A 21,809-nucleotide genomic window follows, 5' to 3' on the forward strand; every position below is an offset into this window, starting at 1 on the left:
GCGACCTCATGCCAAAAACGAATATCATGACTATCGTGACCTCGTAAATTCGTAACGTCGTGACCCATGAGGCCTTACAGCGAAGAATGAAGCTCGACGGCTGTTGGTACATGGCTAAGCGAAGGAAGAAGAAGTGTCCGTGACCAAGAGCCGTTACCTCCTGTCATAGCCAACAGGAGGAGCCGGTAAAGCTGCCGAGTACGGGTTGTCATCGACATAGCGAGGTCCGTAGTTATCATAGCGAGGACTGGCTGAGCTTGGTGCGTAGCGTGGTTCGGTTCTGCGTCTGGCGATTTCATTGCCTGCGCTTCTGCGAGGTGACCCTTGAGGGGAATTCTGAAGTCGCTCTAATCGCTTCTTGTGTCGTTCTTCTTTCTTCTCTCGCAGCTCTTTGCATTCATGCCTCATCTCATTGGCCTCCTTAATTTCAGAGAATGCCCCTTTGATACCAAGTGCAGCAATGCCAACTGATGCTACATCTTGTAGAGTCGCTTTGGCTTTGAGCTTTCGTGCTTCCTCTGGGGTCATGTCTCCCTCCGCAACAGCCTTGTGACGTGCATCTCTCTTCTCCATGCTCTGATACACGTTGTGCGCAGCATGGATGGTGGCGACAGTAGCCAAACCGGCCGTAAGAAGTTGCTTACCTCTCATCTTCTTGATTCTCTTCTCATCCCCTGACGATGATCCCAGACTGCTCTCCGAGTCTGAAGCGTCCCTCCTGCCTTCCGCAATATCTCTGTTCTTATGATCCTTCTTGCGTCGTCCTCCTCCACTCCTTGAGCCTACGTTGCTCGATCGTGAATCAGCATATCTTGCGTCTCCGTATGGATCACGAGAATCGGTGTATCCGTAGTCTCGGGAACGTCTCGATCCACCATATCCATCATCGGATCCTCCACCGCGACGCGAGGTGCGTCGAACAGTAGTTTCCTCTTCTACGACTCCACGATCACGGTGCCTGTCGCTACCTGCTGCAGCAGCGGCTCCACCGATACCGAGAGCTGCAAGACCACTCCTAGCGTAATCTGTCACGCTCTTGCTTCTCTTGTGACGATCCTTCTTTTCACCTCGTCTGGGAGACGGGCTTCGGCTATCGTAGGAATCAGAACTGTCCCTGCGCCTTCGAGAGCTACCACGACCACCGCGAGACCTTGAAGCTCCTCGAGATCTTGAGCGGGATCGGTCCAGAAGTTTCTTGCCAGCAATCGCTCCAAGACCAGCAGTAGCCAGAGCAGCTAGAGGACCAGTAGATGCTCCACCACCTGGGCCTCTTGATCGAGAACGAGACCGAGATCGAGATCTGACTGAACGGCCGTCGTCTTCAATGTTGTTTCTTGAACCATTGATGAGTCGATTTCCGGCAAGACCTCCTACCACAGCCTCAAGGATGTGACGCTTGCTTTTCTTGTCAGGGTCACGATCAGCTGCTGCATCAATACCACCAGCTCCGATCGCCGCGGTAAGAATTCGCTTTCCCTTGTCTCCTCCCCATCCACCAGGCTCGTTTCGGACACGGAAAGCCTCGGTGGCACCAGCTAAAAGAGCAGCCTTTGCAGCCTGCTGGAATTTGGCGGCTCCTTCAGGAGACTTTCCACGTCCTCCTCGGGATCTGTCTCTTGAGTCATAGCTACTGTCGCTTCCGCGGCGGCTACGTCCTCCTTTGTCTCTGCTTCCTCCTGTAGCCTTTGCCGCAGCACCGAGACCAGCGAGACCCAAAGCGCCCTCTACAATAGACTTGCGACGGCTCTTTGATCTCTTTGGCTTGACTGGTTCCTCGTCAGAAGCATAGTATTCGGCAACTTCGCCGTCCCGACCTCGGTGAGCAACGTAAGTCTTGACTTTCTCTTCTGCCTTGCCTCCATGCTTGGCATAAAGCTCGGCACCTTCGTAGGCAGCAAATGCACCTGCGGCACCAACAGCTGCGGATTGAAGAGGGTTCCGTTGAATTGGACGTCCATCTGCTTGTTTGCGGTCCCAAAGTTCCTTGCCACCAACTGCTAGCGCGGCCCCTCCAACTGCAGCAATTATCTTCTGGTTTCTCGATAGCGACCGACGACGTGGCTTGATGACTTCTTGTTCAACATATGTTCCGCGGGTATCACGTCTGTCTAGCTCGTTGTGCGATCGTCGCGGATCGAGATATGCTCCTCCGTAATGTGAGCCACGCTCGGCCGAGCGAGATCGAACTGGCGGGCCGTACCGATCATCTCGTACCATGGTACGCTGGGTGTAAGTGCCCGCACCGGGTGGAGGAAAGTCCCTTCTGACTTCCTCGACCGACATGTCGCTATCTTCACGAGTTGGGCGGCGAACAACGTCGGTGGTTCGAACTGCGTATGGAGGGTCAGGAGCAGAGACGGGTGATCGAACGTAGGTTTCTTGAGTTTCGACATAACGTGGCTCACGCTCATCTCTGGAATCGCGATGGCGATGGGACCGACGACGGTCATCAATTCGGTCGTAGGGATCGATAGTCGACATGTTTGATGAGGAGGATTGCTCTCTATGGGAAAGGAGAGAGAGGTGAGGTTATGGTCCCTGCCCAGGCTGGCTTCAACTTCAAGATCGGAAGACTAGTTTAGTGTTGAGTCTTGAGTCTTGTCTGTTGTAAAGCCGCTCTCCAATTTTATTGATTTGATTTACCGCACCGCTTCCTTCAAATGTGTTGTTTTGTTTTGTTTTGTTGTCGGGTTTGTTGATGTATCGTGAGTCTTGAAGAGCGAAGTTTGGTATAATAGATTGCGACGATGACGAGGAGGGGAGAGAAGAGGGGTGGGTTTTGCGGTGAAGTGAGGCAAGGTGACAGGTGCGGGTGGCTGGGGCTGGGGAACTCGACGTGAGCCCGAACTCCACCGAGTACAGGGCAGTAGCAATCTGATTTGCCTTCATTCGATGGACAGCTGTTGGGTTGGGAGGTTGGGCACGCACAGCGCTCCACGCACGCATCGCATCGCATAGAACAAAGAAGCAGTTACTATTGGGCAGCCTTGACCTTGACTAGCTGACAGGGTCTATCCACAGAGGCGCAGATTGCCTCGATTACCTGTGGTTTCATTCTTGGGGCATGTACTTGTCGTCCCAGTCGGCCAGCTTCAGCGTCTATTCAGTGGTCTACCTCGAACCCACAGCTGAAGGGAGCGAGTGTGCTACCTACTGTAGGTAGGTACTGTACAGTAGTGAACGGCCACGGGCATCATCATCATCGTGCATGGGGAGAAAAAGCCAAGTGCCACTGCCACTGCCACTGCCACTTTTCCTTTTCACGGCAACTAAGAGACCCCTAAGCGGACAGTAGGTAGCCTCAGAGATTACTTTACCTCCGTACCGTACCTACAGTAAGGTGAGTACAGATCAGGGTCCCGATTCTCTGGGGCTTCCTTTGCAGCTTTAATTCTCAGCTCAGGGCCGCGGACGTCATGGACCATATATTGGGCTCTGCTATCACTTCGAATGTCACGCAAGCGGGAACGAACGGCAACAGAAACGGCTACAGGCAGAGACCGACAAACAGACACATTATTTGACTTGACTGCGGCAGATTCGCGGCAACTAAAATGCTTGTGTCCACGCTTTGCGGATGCTCTAAATCATCCCAACGGATCAACTGCTGAGGGCTGTGGCTGGCCTGGCTCCTGGCCTGTTGACGAGGAGGGGTCTTCTGCCAGCCACACTGCGCCTCGTTTGATGGCTGAGTTCAGACTTGTGTCCTAGACAGATGTTTCTGTTTCTCACAAGATTTGAGGGTTGGTAGCACTGACAAGGCTGGGGTCTTCGATATAGTCAAGACCATGAGAGCACATCACAAGCTCATTATTGCTCAGGCCGTGAGGGTGAGGGTGAGAGTGAGGGTGAGGGTGTGTGAGGAAGGCGGGGGCTTCTTGAAAGCGGGAGACTTAGGCAAGTGACGTCACTTTATCATGTGACTGATGCTCTCTGCTGTACCTCCATATCGGACCAGGTAGGAAAGGTAGGTAGGTAAATTGACAACCATTGCCCAGGGCTCAGGCTTGGGCTCTTCGAGAAGGACGCATCCAGGTTTGTTTACTCGTGTGTATGTACTTCTTCCGTCTCCTGTGTTCCGCGTTGTTCGAAAACATCCATCATGAGTCGCAGAATTGCGGGGGAGGGGTAATCCTGGTTGGTGTATTTTGTTTGTTGTCTCGGTTCGGTACTCCTCAGCACTACGAGTAGCGAACTCGCACATTGATACATGGCTAAGGAAGTGTGTCCAGTGTACCACGTTTTATAAACTCACTTTCGACCTGTCTGCCAGTTCACTTCACTCTCACCTTGCCGCTGTCTGGTTTTCCGATGAGATCTGATGGAGCAACCCGAAATCAGATCCATCGACACGTCAGCCACACCTAAAAGTCCAGCGCCACAGCGGGGAGCTCGCTTATCCAGCATCAAAAACCAGAAAACCAGATTTCCTATGATCCACCACCAACCCCCTCCCCAGAACCAACAAATAGCACAAGCTTGCAAGGCAGGTACAACCAGCATTATTCCATGGTTCGGGCAATAAGTTCGTCGGTTCGCGATGCCCTCCTTCTGCAATTGGATCGTTATGATCGTATGTTTGCATGGTACCTTGAATTGACCCTGTTTGCACCTCACCGCGACCATGACGCCTTTTGGCGATGAACTTGCAGGACCTTGGCTGGGAGCAGAGTTGACGATGTTAAATTCAATGAGATGCCTGCCTTTTCATTTAACTTTTCTCTTTTCTTAATCGTCTACCTATCATTAGTCAATCAATCAGCCTCAGGACTTTTCACTTTCCAACAAGTCTTCAAACACGTAGCTAGTTGTTCTTCATCATGTTGTCTTCCATCTTGACTCTCGCTCTTCTGAGCTCAACCACCCTTGCAATTCAGCCAGAGAAACGCCAGGCGACAGACGGGGCACAATTCACCTCCGCAGCAAGCCAGGTCATTGAGCAGTACATCCCCTCTTCAGTGCTCCCTGGTCTCGAATCGGCGGTCAGCTCAGCAGCAGCCGCAGCCTCAGTTACAGGTGATGCGAAATCACTTCTGTATGAAGCTATCCTTGCTCAGAGCGCACCTGCCTGGTTAGCATCCGCAATCCCAACAGAGTATTCAAGCCAATTTGCTGCTCTCGAGGGAAGCATCGAGGTCCTCCGTCCTACCGCTGCTTCTCCCGGTGGCGGTATAATCCCAGTTGTCGTTCCAGTCACTACAACGGATTCTGATGGAAATACCATTACTACAAGCTCGACTTCCTTCTCAACGTAAGTTCCTACTCCGTATTGTTTTCGGAAGCATCAATTAACATCAATTGGACCAACCGGAGTACAAGCCGCTGCAGGCACATACTCAGCTCTTACCACTCAAGTTGTTGACGGCGTCACTTCAGTATTCAGCACCGTTGTCACTGGAGCTGCTAGTGTAGCAAGCGAGATCTCTAGCGGAGGATCTAGTGTAGCTAGTCACATCTCTACCGGCGTGACTGGTGTTGCAGGAACGATTTCAAGTGGAGGATCCAGTGTTGCCAGCCATATCTCGACTGGAGTCACTGGTGTCGCCGGAACAATCTCTGCTGGTGGAAGCAGTGTTGCAAGCGAGGCATCGACTGCAATCACTAGTTTGATTGGCGGAGCGTCCAGCGCTGTGGACCAGGCTAGCAGTCTTTTGAATGGAGGCACCTCATCGTCTACTGCTGGTGGATCTGTCCCAACTGGTGTGTCTGGAGCAGCAGCTGGCGTTATTGGAATGCTTGGCATGATGATTGTCTTGTAATGAATTCGGTGGAGGTCAATGATGATATGCATGAATGATGGAGTATGGTGTTGTGGAAGTTTACTTAATAATATTTAATACCTCGGAACCTTTACGTTTCTTGTCAACATGTTCGAAATCATCATATTGCCTTGTTGTCGCTATTCAAAGCTAAAGTTCTTTTGGGATCGAACTAATTTTGGTTTGCCCTTTTTATCTTCTATACCGATACTGAAACATAATTGACTGGCCGTTGAAGTTTATACCTGCCCCATGTTTCTTAGCCTTAACAAGTCGGAGCTGTGAACCTCTCACCTCGCATCGATAGGAATGCCAGGCTTAGTCCGAGACGCTAGGCTCGGCCCTGAAGCTTACCCGGCTCCTACCCATCAAAATTCCAGACATCAAACTCAGCACTTCAATCCCCAACATATCATCATGTTCCAAAGCCATGATGTACATTCTGTACAGAAAATCAACCTCGTCCACAGAATAGCCAAGCCCAAGTGACGGTATTATAAGACAGGGGCAGTGTTTGTCTCTTCAGCCGCTGTGGCTGCAGATGAATTTCCGAACTAGGAATGGCTGAGCACTTGCATTTGGGGGCTGGAAGTTTGAACAACGCAAAGCCAGAGCCGTGCCAAATTCTCTTTGTTCATGTCTTCAACAGACAATTGCAGCTTCTCCTCATGATTTCTGGTAGTTGAGAATAATGAGTATAGATACACATTTCAATTTCCAGCTGATCGTCTTCCAGACAGCTTCCTTCTACTCTCCTTTCCGCACACCGTCAGCCTCACAATGGCCTTCGACAACATTAACCAGAACGTCTTCGGCTTCACAGCACTCATAGTCTCACTCGTCGCCCTCCTCACGACCGTCCTGCAAGTGCTACAGCAATACTTCTCAAGCGCTGAGGGGTATCGACGATGTGCCGAGTCAGTAATGGGAGCATGGTCGAATGGCACAAAGCGGAAGCTTCGACTGCAAGAATTCCGCATAGAAGTTATCTTCGAAACTCCCGTCATATTCGTGGCGCCTCCTACGAACGAGAGGGGTCCAATTGCTGGAAGGCCTATATACTACATTGATGGGACGGACGAGTCCTATGATAATACGCGGGTGCTTCTGCCACAAGCCAGGGAAAAGGCCGACAAAGAAGCTACGGCAAGAGTGCATACCGCAGATGATGAGAAAGCTTCATGGGTCAATCTACTCTCTGCTCTCCAATTGAAGGAGCAGCAGTCAAGAGCGTGGGATAAGGAGTGGAGCGTTAAATCTCCACCGCGAGCAGGCTTTTTGAAGGTCGGGGATCCCAAATACAAGGTTGCAGTCGGACTTCAACGTAAGACCCGGTCCTGGGATTTTATTCCCTCTTCGATCACGAAACCATACGCCACGTCGGCAATGTGTCATCTAGTAGAAATGATGGCAATGTTAGGTCTATATTGGAAAGTCTTCGACCAATCAATATGGAACCTGCGAGCTGAAGGAAATGGATTCATTCTGACTTCTACTACGGTCCATGGCCTCGGGGTCATGGTAACATTTGCTACGACGGGGAAGTCGAGCTTCAAAGAGAATCGGGTAATCCCATGCGAGGCTGTGAAAGAGCTGACTTTCGGAACTGTCCCCAATATCTTTGACGATGAGTCGTATTTGAATCGGGACACGCAAACACAGAGTCTGAACCTAGTATTTGGAGCTCCTGAAGATGTTGAAACGACATTGGAGTCTATTGGCTGCCAAGCCGAGACATTGAAAAGATACCGGAAAGATCACAAGCATATCTTTTCAGGTACATCCCCAACTCCTTAACTGTTCATGGAAGAAGTCTAACGTATCGGCAATTTAGTCTCCTTCGAAATAATCGGCATGCTCAGTAAAGTCTTTCGCATCCGCGGCTCGAACTTCCGCATGCTCCCCAATCCCACTAACGACAGATGGCTCAAAAAGCCAGGCCCCAAAGCCTCCTGGAAAATCACCACCCTAATGAACATCTTCCACTCGCAACTCACCAAATTCATCACAACCTCTTCACTTCCCCCTACCCACCGCCTCTCCAAGATCAGCGCCATCTGGACAGCCATCACAGCCATGGACTGCCCCGACGAAGCAGACCTCTCTCTCGAAGTCCGCGAGGAAATCCACCGCGCCTTAGACCTCCAAACCGAATACCTCCTCTCCATCAGCCAGGCAGAAGTGCTCGCTGTGGTGGTAGCTCATATCACGAAAGTGATGGAAGTCCTCGATGATCCCGTCTCGCCGCTTAATGTCATCGTGCTGGCCAACAAGGAGGACGCGCTGATGACATACTATTTCCAGACTATTCGCCCGGCTGTTGTTGGGACGGAGAGCCCGAAGGAGGGAGAGGAGGATAGGAATGTTATTTGGATTTCGCTCATTTTTAGAATGTTGTGTTGGCTGCTGTTGCATGATTTTGACAAGGCAGATGCGAAAATTGTGCCTGCGGATTTGAAGGGGAGTCGTATGCCGGTTTATATTGGGTAATTCTTACATCTCGCGAGAAAAGGGGGGTTTTTGAGATTGGATGGCATATGGCGGACGAAGGAGACGAGGGAGCGAGGGCATCTGCATACTTGGGTTATACCACCGGTGGCGTTATTTCAAGAACTAAAGAAGTGAATGAGCGGCCGAAATCCGGCCACTCATTGACATCGCCTGGATGGCGTTTTGAGAGATAGCGATTGGGAAAGCGTAGAGGCGTTAGTCTATTTGTCTTCAAGCAATATACCACAACATCATTTTGAGCTTTACTAAGATGAATTGAGACTTGTGGCTCAGGTGTGACAGACTTTGTGACCTGATGAATATATGATTGTAGATGACCTGGGACTTTACCAATACAAGAGCTTTGTTGATGCATACACTCAATTGAAGCAAAGTGATAATAAGAACTAGCTGTGAAAACAAGCTGTGAGATTCATGCAAACTCCACCGGTTGTCTTCAACCTAGTAGATAATACTCGAGGTACAAGAGCGTAATTACTAGGATGTGAGTGAGTGCTACGAGCGTTGAGAGTCGTGGTCGCGTCGGATGACATCGCTTTCACTTGCATGTCCGCCGTCAGCTCAGGCTGGCTTGCAGGCAATCCGAGGACTCCTAGTGACGATCATGATCAAGCAGAGGTTACGTCGACATACACAGGAAGGGCACCAAGCACAGAGTACCAAGTGCCATAAATTCTCAATTTACACAAATACACATCCTCCCATCCTATCCGGTCCCTAAGAGCTCATCGCGCTCACAATCATAATCTTACTCTCCACCACCCGCACCATTTCCTGTAAGTCCTCCACCAGCCTGCTTCCAAGCCTGCGACATAGCCAAGAGATTCGACAGCTTCGCCGTCTGCACATCGTCGGCTGGGAACACATAGTCGATGTACTCCTCGTAGCTGTCGTCGTCCAGCTTGCGGCGGCGCTTGGTCTTGCGCGGCATCTGTTTCTGCACCTTCTCGATATCTTCTTCCGAGCCATGAGTGCGCTCGAATGAGAGCCAGGCATTGAGGAGAGAAACGCGCTGTGAATCGTTAGTACCGTCATCTGGTAAGTATGACAAGACGGGAGTGTTTGTGCTTACCTCGTCTTTGAGATCCTTGTCTCTCATGCTCTTCAATGCACGCTCAAACACCTTCCTGGCGCGCACCTTTGCCGCCTCGCTAACAGGCTTCTCTTCCTCGTCCTCGGCCTCCTCTTCCTCGTCATCCGGAACATTGATCTCGAAGTGAGCGTAACTGATCCAGACCTTGACATGGTCCGTCTTGTCAAGCAGACGCTCGTACAATTTCCGAGTACGCTCATATTCGCCCTCTTCCTCCTCGAAATCGATGTAAGCCTTCCAGAGGAGCTCGGGCATGTCGAGAACTGGTTGGTCGATGGCGAGTTCAAAGATGGCGCGTGTTCGCTCGAGATCATCGAGACCACGTTCGAGCTCAGAGAATTTGATCCAGGCTTGGCAATTTGCTGGGTTCCACTCGATGTGCTTCTCATAGAGGGTTCGGCAGCGAGTGAACTCAAAAAGCTTCAGCTCCAGCTCGACGTAGCCTTTGAATAGCCTGTCTTTGGGGCACATTCCAATAGCTTGGCCGAGAGTCTTTCTTGCGGCAGAAAGATTCTGCTGACGGATCTCGAACTGAGCTTTCATCAGCCAGATCTTGGCGAATGTGAACTTCTTGTGGGGTATCAATTTTAAGCACTCTTGATAGATCTGTCGAGCTCTTTCTGTGTCCTTGGACTCCATCTCCTCCCAGACGGCGTAGAAGATCCACAAGTAGATGTATCGTCTCCAGTGACGCTTTTCTTGCGTGGGAGGGATTTGGGCGATGGCTCTCTCGTAGACATCTCGTATGCGATCCACATCACCTCCTGTCTCCTCTAATCTTGCATAGTCGAACCATGCATCGTAGTTCTTGGGGTTCTCCTTGACTTGCTCCTCATACTGGACCCTTCTTTTGGACAGAATGACATCCTCAACTCCTTCACGATCACCGAATTGCTTCTCAAAAGTCGTATATGCTTTGTGAAGAGCGATAGACTTGGATCGCGCAAGACGATCTAAGGCATACTTGTAAATCGCTCTGGCCCGCTCGTACTCCTTTAATTTGGCTTCGTATCGAGCATATGCGATGAAAAGTCTCTCATCCATGAAGTCATCGCCCAATGCCTCAACAGCAGACCCGAAGACTTCTCTCACCAGATCGCTCGTGCCATATTCCTCCTCAAATCTAGCCCACTTAATCCAATTCCTAGGCTCCGGATGCACCATTGTAAACCTCTGGAAGATCTCTCGTGCCCTCTGGAACTCGCCATATCTCTTCTCTAGCTTGATGTAACTGCTCCAGGCAGCCTCATCTGGTTCCCAGGACATCCACCGCTCGAAGACTTGTCTGGTACCAGGGATATTTCCTAGCATTTCCTCCATGTAGGCATACTTGTACCATAGCTTATCGACACGAGGTAGGATAGTAACAGCGCGATCCAATAAATTTCGAGCATGCTGAATATTCCTCGTCTTCATCTCCGCCTCAATGTACCTGATCCATAATGTTACAGACGTCGCATCCACATCCAAAGCTCGCTCGAAGATCGATCTCGCACGCTTGAATTCTTTTTGTTCCAGCTCCCATTGCGCATATCGCATCCAATTGTTCATGTTGATCCTGTTCCTCCGCACATAGTCCTCGAACTCCTTCCGCTTCCTGCCCTGGAACTCATGAAGCTCTTCAAGATCAGCAAAGCGCTGAGTAGGTGCATCATTTTTTGGCTCCTGTCTATCTACAGCTTCTCGGAGAAGCTGTTCAGCGGATATCTGGATTGCGGAAGGGGCTTTGTTTTTCACCCGGGGAGGGCCACGAGAAGACTCCATGATGGCGGTTGTTTTTGAGATGTGCACAGATCGAGGTTTGTTCCGTTACGATCTGAAAGTCTCCCCAGCTCGTAGTAAGGACTGTCTAAGTCTGTTCCAAGACTGCGCTGTGGTGAATAGTTGGTTGGATGTTTACAGGTCTGGCCGAGGAGGCTGCGATGTCAAATTTGGATCAGGCTGAGCTAAAATGCACGCTAGTGCAGCTACCAAATAAATTACTCGAGGCTGCAACCTCGACTTGCACGCTCACGCCTCAACTTCGCGCCAAATTGAAGATGTCGACTCTCGCAGATGAATTGTTGCAGGACTTCGAGGACTCGGGATCAGAGGGCGAGGGACAGAACGAAGGACTATTTCCAGACAATGAAGACGCCAAGGACGGCCTTAACGGCAATGCGCCATACTCAGGCGCAAACGGCAGTATGGAGCTGGATGGCGATGAGGAAGAAGTTGACGAAGACGAGGAGATGAGCGGTGTCGCCGACACAGGCCCCGATGTGGAAGATGAAGAAGAAACTAAAGCCAAGGTGGAGAAGATGGAGTTGGGTGGCGTTGACGATGTACGGAGTGTTGCGCGTTTGATGAAGACTTTGGAGCCAGTTCTTGAGGTCAGTACATTTCTCATTTTCCCTCCCCATCTGTTTAGAGACACGAGGTTTACATCTATACCTTTGCGCATTAGCCCTGACGTGCAATCGATTTTACAGAAAATCGCACACTTTCAATCGTTACCTCCGGAGAAACAGACCACTTTCGTTGGCTCGATCGAGGACAATCCAGAATACCACCTCTTGACGCTGTCAAATACTCTGTCAACCTCGATTGATACAGAGATTATGATCGTCCACAAGTTCATACGCGATCATTATTCGATTCGATTTCCCGAGCTAGAGACTTTGGTTACGAATCCCTTGGACTATGCAAAAGTAGTGACCATTGTTGGAAATGGCCCGATGGACGGAGACAGTATCAAAGCTCTTCAGACCTCAAAAGACAACAGACTGGGAGTCACTTTACGATCAGTCTTGGATGGACCCTCCGTTATGATTGTTACAGTCGAGGCCACCACAACCAAGGGCAGGGAAATGTCACCAGTAGAGCTAGACCGAGTTATGCAAGCTTGCGATATGACTCTCGCTCTGGATAAGGCCAAGAGGACTTTAACTGACTACGTGCAATCCCGTATGAATCTTTTCGCCCCTAATCTCACAGCACTTATTGGCTCCCTCACAGCGGCACAACTTCTTAACTTCGCAGGTGGCCTAACAGGTCTGGCCAAAACACCAGCCTGCAATCTCCCACCCCTAGGATCCAAGAAACAATCCGGTACAGGCTTCGCAACCAATGTTGGTGTCCGTCAACAAGGCTTCCTCTACCACTCTCCTATAATTAAAGGCATTCCAAACGATCTCAAGCGCCAAGCCATGCGAATCGTCTCCGCGAAAGTAGTTCTTGCCGCAAGGGTGGATCGCGTCCACAACAGTCGGGATGGCTCTACTGGAGAAGAATTGAAAGCCGCCTGTTTAGAACGTCTAGAGAAGCTTACCGAACCACCACCAAATAAAGGCCAGCGAGCACTGCCAGCACCAGATGACAAGCCAGCCCGTAAGCGTGGTGGTCGTAGAGCTCGCAAGGCTAAGGAAGCAACTGCGATGACAGATCTGCGAAAGGCACAGAACAGAATGGTATTCGGCAAAGAAGAGAAAGAGGTCGGTTACGGCACTGGTGAAGGTACAAAAGGAATGGGCATGATTGGTCAGGCGAATGATGGTCGGATCCGTAACTTACAAGTTGATCAGCGCACGAGAGCAAAACTCAGCGCAAAGAACAAGGGTTGGGGAGGCGCCACACCAATTGGGGGCTCTGCATCCTCTTTGCGAGGCTTTGGTCAAGGTGCTGGTTCCGGCATTGATCTTCGTGGAAAGGGTCTACGTGCTTCTGGTGTTGGAACCACTGTTGGTGCAGGTTCTGGAACGGCATCAAGTTTGGCTTTCACACCCGTCCAAGGCTTGGAGCTTGTTGATCCTAAAATGCAAGCTGAGATGAGCCGCAAGCGGAAGGCCGAGGAAGATCGATGGTTCAAAGGTGGAACCTTCACACAGGTCGGTGGAGGTGGCAGTATGGGGCCACCTGCTTTGCCTCCAAACAAGAAAATTGATACGGGCAAAGGAAAGGGAGACATGGCTCCCCCACCACTTCCAAAGAAGTAAGCAGAGCATGCAGAGGCAGGTAATTTGGGGCTTGGGTCGGCGTCTAGGGCATATGGAGGCGTTTATTGCTACCTTGCATTACTTGCGTAAGGCTATGAAATCGCACCTGGTACTACGGTAGCTCTATCAGCACCATTTTTGTAAGATCAAGCGTGGGTGTTTCCGAGAAATATTACATCAACCATTCTCTCATGGACCGATGGATTTTGAAATGGCGTTCTGAAAATGCATACGTTTCTCGGCAAACTTTGTGAAGGTGCAATGGCCACGTTCTCGCCGTAATTCACTATACTGAGCCTCGCCTGACCAAGCAAACAGAAGTACTTCATAGAGGAGTGAACGGTTTTTAGATGGACAACCCGGCGAGATTGAAAGCTCAAACAAGTATTATTACTAGTCTTAAAAATGCCCCGCTTCGCCTTTCAAGTGCATTAGCGAGTGTAAGCTTTTAGGCTGGTTGATCGACAGCTTCAGTTCAGTGTTGCCTGGACTGGCATCTTATTGTACGATGATATAATAAATCCTTACCATTCAGGTCTGTGAGAATCTGGAAAGAAAAGGCTCTCATCCACATCAGTGAGCCGACAAGCACCTAAGATGGGTACCCTACTCCCTGGCCGACGGCCACCCCGAATGTCGAGAAGAGAGATCACGTTAGCCGTGAAGATGGAAAGAGAAGGTGCCGAGATGATGGAGCGGCGTGGAATACCCTTGGATTACGATATCATGACCTATGATAATCGCAGTGAATCTTATCGGTTGCCCAGGGAAGGCAATCTTCAAGTCCGGCGTGCCCCATACGAAGTGCGGCCTCCAGCTCACACAGGTGTACAATATTCGATCAACGCCGAAGGAGTATTTACTCTATCATTGAATAATGCCACACAGTTACCTGAGTATGACTGGAACTCTTTCAAACTGGATACGGACCACCATATGTGCCAGGCCTGCTGTGATGTCTTCAACTACTATTGTCGATACAAGGAGGCTCGCTTAGAGGTAAGTCGTCGGTCTGCCCTTGGCTGATGTTTGATAAATAACACCGAGCCTCAAAAGCACTACCAAAATCAGCCAAAAGAAAAACAGAATGAATTCGCTCTTCCCAATGCAGTCGTGCATCACTTCAACATTTTCTCCTTGCTCGCATGGGCCACAATCGACAAGTGCTGGCTATGCCAGACACTGCTCAAGAACATCAGCTTCAAGTTTGGCCGCTCTTTGCATGCCCAGAACTACGAGGACTTTCGCACACAGCTGTGCTGGTCTCAAGCAGTGATTATGGACCAAAAAGAGATTTTGTATTTCGTCATGACTGATCCGTCAAAACCAGTTGACAACTGGAACTTCTCACATTTCTATCGAATGGAAGCGTGGTCAGTTGATTCTCTTCCTCGTCACTACGACCCTGTACCTGGCAACGATCTTAATGGAATCCCTCAGCTGTCAGAACTGAGTCTAAGGGATTTCACTAGCACTGGCTCCCCGAACTCTCAAACAATCGCCAATTCATGGCTTTCTCAATGTAAAAACAACAAGGATGGGAAGCATCACGAGTGCAACAAGAGAGACAGTAACTATATCCCCACTCGACTTCTCGACATCCGACATGCGCAACAGAAGTCACTCTTGCGGCTAGTCTGTTCAGATATCACACCAGAACTTTTTGCAGAGGACCGCGAATGGATGACCCTGAGTCACTGTTGGGGGGAATGGGGCGCCAGGGAAAACCCGATTCTAGTCAAAAGTAACCTGAAAGAGAGACAGGAAACTGGATTGAAGGTAGCCGATCTTCCACAGACATTCCAAGATGCCATCGAAATAGCTGGCTGGTTCGGAAGTGAGTGGCGAGTTTACTCCTGACCACGATATCCACACTAACAAACCGCCAGTCAATTGGCTATGGATAGATTGTCTGTGTATCATCCAAGACTCTCAAGAGGACTGGCTCCATGAAGCTGGCATGATGTCTCAAATCTACCAAAACGCACAACTCAACGCATCAGCAGATATTGGCGCAGATTCTCGTGCAGGCTGTTTTACCGAACGTGATGAGACTGACATCACACCTCTTCAGATCAGCTCTCCGCAAATCTCCAAGACGTGGATGGTTCTACCAGATGTCACGTACATGTTCGACTGGATGTCGCAAGCTACATCTCTATCTCGGGCGTGGATACATCGAGAACGACAGCTTGCGAGGCGCGTTCTACATTTCACAGAAGGAGAGTTGGTTTGGGAATGCTGCGGTACCAAGGGAACTTCATTTGCAAGCGAGATGCTTCCTGGTGGCGCACCCTTCGAGAATGGCTTGTTCAACATGGATCACAAATATCAAATTGGAAGGCTGCAACAGGGTTTGATGGAAGGTGACGAGGAGACTTACGCCACTTGTGAGTGTCTGATAACATTTCTTCTCAGCTTGCAAGCTTTTTATGGCTTTGACCGCGAAATTCTTAGTCGAGCGATTGCTAAATCACCTGTAATTCAGGGAACGACGTGTGTGAAAACCTCTCAGAGAAGGATCTGACAAAACCTTCGGACATGCCCATGGTACTTTCCGGCCTTGCGAAAGATTTCGCCAATGTCCTTCCAGGGGATACATACATTGCGGGACTCTGGCGATCAACGCTACCACACAGTCTCCTTTGGAATACCACACGATTCAAGGAGCCTGAATTAGAGTTTATCGCCCCCTCATGGTCATGGTTATCATCTGGTACTGGTGTAAAGCTCGCAAACCGATCCAATATCGCCACAAAACATCCAATTGCCACAATCCTGAATGTAAGTACCACGCTTAAGAACAACGATCCATATGGCTCTCTTGACAGCGGGGCTTTGGAGGTTGAAGGGATTCTCAGACGTCTGCAGATCTTATTCCCAGATCCAGAAACGCCAGACTTTGACGTCAAAGTACTTGAGGACGATGACGATGAAACCGACTATGAAACTTGGCGAGAGATTGGGCCTTCCTGGGACGAGTTCTTTGGGGAAGCTTGTGTCCTGAGTCTTGACAGCGAGCTCGAAGAGCCAATTCTTGACTGTTGGTGCCTGTTCGTCGCTTTTCAGCAGTGGTTTGACAGCAGCGCAAGCCGAGACCTCTCTTGTCTCCTACTACAAGATGTCGATGGTGCAGAAGAGACATTCCGACGTATCGGGACTATAGTGTTCAAGCATACACCTGCGTTGAAGATGCGATACTGGATGACACATGACCTGAAGGAAAGTATGTGGAAGGATATAGAGAGGATTATCAGCAATAGGCAGAACAAGCTCAGGCCAGATCCCAATCGGGCGGGAGATTCGGAAGACGATACGGAAATTGAAGATGATGCAAAGAACGTCACCGCAGGTACTATGGTAAGGGACGCTGGGAAACAACTCGAGGTTGTCGATGCATTGTATCAGTTTGATGATATCATTGCCTCCAAGGAGCTTGACAAGCTCTTTGACAGACTTGAGCCTGTCAAACTAGTAATTGTCTGAGGTACCATCATTGAGAGAGATGGAAAAGCTCCTGAGAGGAAATACGAGGTATGGAGTCAGCATCATCACACGAAGAAGAAGCCAAAGAAAAAAATAAAAAAAGCAATGCACAGCTTCAAGCTGTTGATCTGCTGGCACTTAAAGTGCTCACACGCTGGTGTAAACAATGTAAGCGAGCTCAGCCCCCTGGCGCAAAGACAGGCTGTGAAACATATACGCTTGATGTACAAGTTTGACAATGAAATTCATCTCTTTGCGACTGTTTTCTTCGAGCTCTACCATATTTCACGGGGGCATAGCACAATGAAGATGATGCGAGCCACCACCAAAACAATATTGAATTGCACGCTTCACGCTTCAAGAATCAAAATGCCGCTCTCATATCATATCCATCCAGTGACCCAGGCAGGAAGGTCCCAAACGCCATTCACATGTCTATCCAATTACAGCGTCAACCTCAACCAAGCCCCTCAGGTTAATTACTATTCACAGTGACCCGGAAGGACCCGCATTACTACTCCCATTGACCTCAACCTCCGCACTCATGATTGAAGGAGTTGCGGAAATCACAACCGGGGTGATTTTCAGCTTCCTCATTGCACGCTTCATGCATTCCAGTGTTGTTCGCTCTTTGATTAACATTCCTTTTGCAAGGTCGCGAATGGCTTTCCGACCCATCTTCTCGTGCAGATCTTGCCATCCTGCGAGCTCGCCTGCGACAACTTGCTGTGTGTATCTGAGCTCTCTGCCGAGCTCATCTGCTTCCTCCTTTGTTCTTCTCATCTTGTCTTCTTTCTCCTCATTCAGTCGTTGACGAGTCTCATCCAGTAGGCCAAGAGGCCATCGAGTTGACCGTGATAAGGAGTTGTAATTGCGCTCTATGGCTTTGCGGGAAGAATTGATGGAGGATATGAGAGATGTAGGACGCGAGAGTGATAATAACATCGCGATGATTGTGCTGTGTATAGAAAGTATCGTTGAGTGAAATGCTGAATAAGGCGATGTCGATGGAGGTGCGAGACATTGCACATAAGCTGCCAAAGCTGATGTGTGAGTCGTGGGTAGACCTTCGAGTGTAGAAATTGCTCGTGAGGCTAGATGCCATGCATTGTGGAGATCTGATAATATTAGCATGGCACTGCATGGGGATAGGGAGCCTTACCAGTGGTGGTAGCTCGCACCATATTGGCTCGTCGTGCAACGCTCTTAGTGGAGTAATTGACACTACGAACCATATCTCTGGCATGATCAACAAACCTCTCGACATCTCGTCCATCTTCCACGGGCTCATATTCTTCTCTGACTGTCTCTATTCTTGTCTCGGCTTTCAACTTGCTGCGCTGCTCCATCATGTCTGCTTGGATATCGGGAACAAGAAAGAATTCCCACAGCATCTCATGTGTTGAGAATGTTGAGTGGGCGAGCAGGATCTTCAAGAATCCATCAAGGCGAATCTGGATATCCCTAAGAACAGCTCTTGATGGTTTTGATGGAAGCTGGAAAGGCGAACGCATTCCAGATATTGAAGGTAGCCATGACGCCGGATTCTCTAGTGCAAGTAGCTTTGCAAGATGCTCAAAGTCAGCAAGTGAGCGACGACAAGTCGTTACTGTGAAGCTTTGGTTGACAGAGGGTGCACCGGACTTGACGACAAGACGAATTGTAGCATCTTCGACGAAGAAAGAGCGGACGACGGCCGTGATTCTTCCATCGGCAGCAGGCTGGCCAGAGAAGAGAATCAAATCATCGATGCGATTCCGGACATCGTCGTCTTTCGCGAGCTCAACAGCGGTAAGTCCACGAAGCTCCTTAGCAAAAAGGTCGACTCGAGGGTCTCCAAACAGAACTCGAACCATGTCTAACCTCCCATACTTGCTTGCAACCATCAGCGACGTGAACTTCTTGTCGTTGGTGGCATTCACGTCTGAATCGCAGTGCAGAAGGATTCGCAAAGCAACTTGGGGATCATTGACGATGTGCAGGAGGGTATTGCCTTTTGCGTCAACGTGATCATCCAAATGCAGCTGCTGTCCATCTCCTTGAGAAGCTGTGGCAGCACCCAGACCAGCTTCTACCATGGCCCTGTAGTTCGCGTGGTCATATGAACGGCAGAGGGCGAAAAGTGGAGTCTGACCATTTCTATCCTTCTGCCGCCAAGGTAAGAGTCGTCCAACACGAGGAATCAATGTTGGAGCATTGAATAAATAGTGCGCAACACTCCGACCCCTAATATCCTGCTTTGCAAGGTACTCCACCACAATCGTTTCAGATTCAGCCTGACACACGAAACCGAGAATGATGTCAATCAACTCTGTATGCCCAAGCTGAACAGCTGCACTGAGGAGAGTGGTGCCCTCATTATTTGTATCGTCCAGAATCATATCGAGTGGAAAGTAATTGCGCAATGACAATAAGTATTTGAGAGACTCAGGTCTTTCGTTCTGGATAGCCATCATCGGGACAGATTCTCCGAACGAGTCCTCCGTCTGCGTGAGTCTTTCAATCGATGTATCGCCTTCTATGCCACTACTTGTAGAATCGATAGTTGTTGCTCGGGATCGAAATGACATCTCGGAGCTACTTGACATGCTGCGCATATCCATTGTAACCTGTTTGGGTCTCCGGAGAGGTGGGAGACGAGCTTCTTCCTCGTCTTCGTGCTTGATCTGGAATGGAAACACGTGGTTCAACGTCGACGCTTGAGAGAATCTCCCTGATTCGCCCGACCGCGAAGAGTTTCGCCTAGAGTGAGTAGCTGAAGAGGTCCAAGGAGCATCTTCGTCAATAGTATCATCAATGATTGCCTCATTAGAGCTTTCATCGTCAGAAAAGCCTTTTTCCGGCTCCATGATTGTCATCATATCCTTGATATCCCCCTTCTTCGTTGCCTGCCACAGCTTGTGATTCCTTCGGCTGGCTTTACGGAGACCGCCAGAGTCTCTTGCAAGGTAAGAAAGGACGGCCTCAAAAGTACTGAGAGCATATCCCATCTCGCCACTTTCAACATCATCAATAAAGATGAAGTGTCGCATGTACAGTAAACGAGCTTGCAGATACCGAACCTGGGCTCTGATAACCACAACCAGAAGTAACGATACCAGGGTATCCGCATTGATAGTCAGGACTGGGCTGACCTTCTCGGAGGATGGACCCGAACCGTTCAAAGCGACATTTGGAACATCGGCAAGTTGAGTAACAGTCTTCAGAGTCAATAAAAGAACATCCATCATTTGCTGAGGGCTCCCAGCGACTCCAAGCTTCCGGAATTCCTCCACAGCTCGTCCCAGTCTCAGCGTCAGTTCGTGCTTCCCTCTTTGACCGCCTTGAATCAGTATGCCGACTTGCGAAATGTCTACGAATTCCATTTGCCTGATTTTGGACTCCAATTCAAGATCCTCTGGCCGCTTCATAGCACACAATCGGGGGTACAACACGGTATCATGGACTTGCTCGGTTACGTATCTCTCGATCAGACGCTCCACGACTGGTCCCGTGAGATCCGTTGTAGCTCCGAGCAGGGATAGTTGTTGCTTGTCGACCATTTGGAACAGATCAATGGCAGCTGTGACTGCGGTTTCCAAAGCCCCTCGCATAATATCCTCATCATCTTCAGCATAAAAGTCCTTTATCGCCCTTCTGTCCGCATGTCCATTCGATCGGAAGCTTGGCGCGGAATTTGTGCTATTGGACCTCGCCTTCTTCATTGCCGTAGCTATTGGCCCATCTGGCACTGGATCTGGTATATTCGAAGCAGATGGCGGGGGAGGTAAAGGCTTATCGAAGACGGTGTTGAATTCCTTGAAAAGCCGTTCGAGCCCAGGTTGCATCTGTCTCGCAATCATGGGGAAATTATTCAGTAAGTCATTGAAAGATCTGATATCCTTCTTCTTGGGAAGACTGCTTGGCGATGTTGGAGATTCGGCTTGAGAGGGCGACCGCATTGGCAGAGTTGGTCTGCTAGTTGGAGCTTGCTTCGGTATAATCGCAGGTGTAATTTTGACCTCCTCGTATATGCCTAGCAAGGGCCTCGAAATGTAGTATATGAGCCATTGCCTTGGTTCCAATGAGTCCGGGTACCAAAGTGTATCTGTCAAGAGTTGTGCCTGGTTGAGGGTTTTAAATCCTACAAGGCCATATCAGCTTCCATTGCCCGCTTGCAAGGTCAAGAAACACACCCTTATTGCTGTACACATAGGCGTCCTTCACTACCACTGTTCTGCCATTGATCGTTGTATACTGTTTCGCCTTGCCCCGACTCTCTCGCATATTCGGCGCATCCTTCCCTCCCGCTGTCGCATGGTTGGCTGGTATTCGCAAGACATGGCTACCAAGGAATTCCTCAGATCCGGCTAGGTCTGCGTATAGGACTCCAGACTCGCGATCGCGGGAGGTGAGGAGGACTTCAGTTGTTGGTACTAGCAGAATCTGGAGATCTGGTCAGCTACTTGTACGATAGAATGCCATCGTGGTGATTCCGTGAAGCGTACATGGTGGTGGACAGGTGTACACTGAGAGGGCACAGCACTCTTGAAGAAGGCACTCAGGAAAGGGTTTAAGGGTTGCATTCATTCGACATTCGCGCGTCGCATGAACAGTTGCAGGGCGTGCTGTCCTGCAAGGTGGTGAAGCCGGGATCTTGATATCGCAAGCCGTGTATCTGATGCGCGCAAGTGGTGGGAAGGGAGCTGGCCTGATGCAGGATACTGGATAGTATCGAATGATAGGTGCAGCTCGGGGGCTGTTTGTTCTCTTTGTTCTTCTTCTTTCGGCTTTGATAATGCTGAAGGGAGATGGAGGGACGCAGCTGGAGAGCTGGTAGTTCGTTCGTTCGTTCGTTCGTGAGGAGCTTGAGAATTAAAGCTGGAGGCCTGAATCGTACTCGTACGTCGTCTCGTTCCTGTTGATATCTCCACCTATTATTCGCGGAGGAGGACTGGCTCGGGCTGGACTGGCCTGGGCAGCCAGCCGTGGCAGGGCAGGGGCAGG

General features: G+C 49.9%; 7 protein-coding genes across 7 annotated transcripts; 4 read left to right on the top strand and 3 right to left on the bottom strand.

The window, feature by feature from the left end:
• Positions 1 to 153: 153 nt before the first annotated feature.
• On the bottom strand, positions 154 to 2,481 carry ONS95_005043 (uncharacterized protein; the record flags this gene model as incomplete). Its single annotated transcript, XM_058498434.1, has 1 exon — positions 154 to 2,481. The coding sequence occupies one exon, from the start codon at positions 2,479 to 2,481 to the stop codon at positions 154 to 156; it is 2,328 nt and encodes a 775-aa protein (XP_058351948.1).
• Positions 2,482 to 4,820: 2,339 nt separating this feature from the next.
• Positions 4,821 to 5,759, top strand: ONS95_005044 (uncharacterized protein; the record flags this gene model as incomplete). The annotated part of the gene is made up of 2 exons (XM_058498435.1): positions 4,821 to 5,251; positions 5,384 to 5,759. The coding sequence occupies 2 exons, from the start codon at positions 4,821 to 4,823 to the stop codon at positions 5,757 to 5,759; spliced, it is 807 nt and encodes a 268-aa protein (XP_058351949.1).
• A 780-nt stretch (positions 5,760 to 6,539) lies between these two features.
• ONS95_005045 (uncharacterized protein) lies at positions 6,540 to 8,249 on the top strand (the record flags this gene model as incomplete). Its single annotated transcript, XM_058498436.1, has 2 exons — positions 6,540 to 7,536; positions 7,594 to 8,249. 2 exons carry the CDS (start codon positions 6,540 to 6,542, stop codon positions 8,247 to 8,249), a joined length of 1,653 nt encoding a protein of 550 aa, XP_058351950.1.
• Positions 8,250 to 8,610: 361 nt separating this feature from the next.
• CLF1 (NineTeen Complex (NTC) component) lies at positions 8,611 to 11,265 on the bottom strand. Its single transcript, XM_058498437.1, has 2 exons — positions 9,343 to 11,265; positions 8,611 to 9,282 (listed from the first exon to the last, which is right to left on the bottom strand). Exons 1-2 carry the CDS (start codon positions 11,125 to 11,127, stop codon positions 9,019 to 9,021), a joined length of 2,049 nt encoding a protein of 682 aa, XP_058351951.1. The 5' UTR covers positions 11,128 to 11,265; the 3' UTR covers positions 8,611 to 9,018.
• PRP31 (U4/U6-U5 snRNP complex subunit prp31) lies at positions 11,258 to 14,646 on the top strand. The gene is made up of 2 exons (XM_058498438.1): positions 11,258 to 14,336; positions 14,394 to 14,646. The coding sequence occupies exon 1, from the start codon at positions 11,286 to 11,288 to the stop codon at positions 13,335 to 13,337; it is 2,052 nt and encodes a 683-aa protein (XP_058351952.1). The 5' UTR covers positions 11,258 to 11,285; the 3' UTR covers positions 13,338 to 14,336; positions 14,394 to 14,646.
• Positions 13,935 to 16,823, top strand: ONS95_005048 (uncharacterized protein; the record flags this gene model as incomplete). The annotated part of the gene is made up of 5 exons (XM_058498439.1): positions 13,935 to 14,336; positions 14,394 to 15,174; positions 15,227 to 15,727; positions 15,826 to 16,121; positions 16,209 to 16,823. The coding sequence occupies 5 exons, from the start codon at positions 13,935 to 13,937 to the stop codon at positions 16,821 to 16,823; spliced, it is 2,595 nt and encodes an 864-aa protein (XP_058351953.1).
• ONS95_005049 (uncharacterized protein) lies at positions 16,659 to 21,809 on the bottom strand. The gene is made up of 4 exons (XM_058498440.1): positions 21,311 to 21,809; positions 20,999 to 21,248; positions 17,986 to 20,946; positions 16,659 to 17,941 (listed from the first exon to the last, which is right to left on the bottom strand). The coding sequence occupies exons 1-4, from the start codon at positions 21,386 to 21,388 to the stop codon at positions 17,310 to 17,312; spliced, it is 3,921 nt and encodes a 1,306-aa protein (XP_058351954.1). The 5' UTR covers positions 21,389 to 21,809; the 3' UTR covers positions 16,659 to 17,309.

Source organism: Cadophora gregata (assembly GCF_030347475.1).
Source record: "Cadophora gregata isolate MNR1 chromosome Unknown scaffold_15, whole genome shotgun sequence".
Taxonomy (NCBI): Eukaryota; Fungi; Ascomycota; class Leotiomycetes; order Helotiales; family Ploettnerulaceae; genus Cadophora; species Cadophora gregata.

Excerpts from the sequence above, each read along its gene's own strand:
- CLF1 (XM_058498437.1), bottom strand. The coding sequence starts at position 11,127 with ATGGAGTCTTCTCGTGGCCCTCCCCGGGTGAAAAACAAAGCCCCTTCC. Across the intron at positions 9,283-9,342 it reads ACAAGGATCTCAAAGACGAG|CGCGTTTCTCTCCTCAATGC; the intron begins GTAAGCACAAAC and ends AACGATTCACAG.
- PRP31 (XM_058498438.1), top strand. The coding sequence starts at position 11,286 with ATGTCAAATTTGGATCAGGCTGAGCTAAAATGCACGCTAGTGCAGCTA.
- ONS95_005049 (XM_058498440.1), bottom strand. The coding sequence starts at position 21,388 with ATGCAACCCTTAAACCCTTTCCTGAGTGCCTTCTTCAAGAGTGCTGTG. Across the intron at positions 21,249-21,310 it reads GTACACCTGTCCACCACCAT|ATTCTGCTAGTACCAACAAC; the intron begins GTACGCTTCACG and ends CCAGATCTCCAG. Across the intron at positions 17,942-17,985 it reads GGTGCGAGCTACCACCACTG|ATCTCCACAATGCATGGCAT; the intron begins GTAAGGCTCCCT and ends TAATATTATCAG.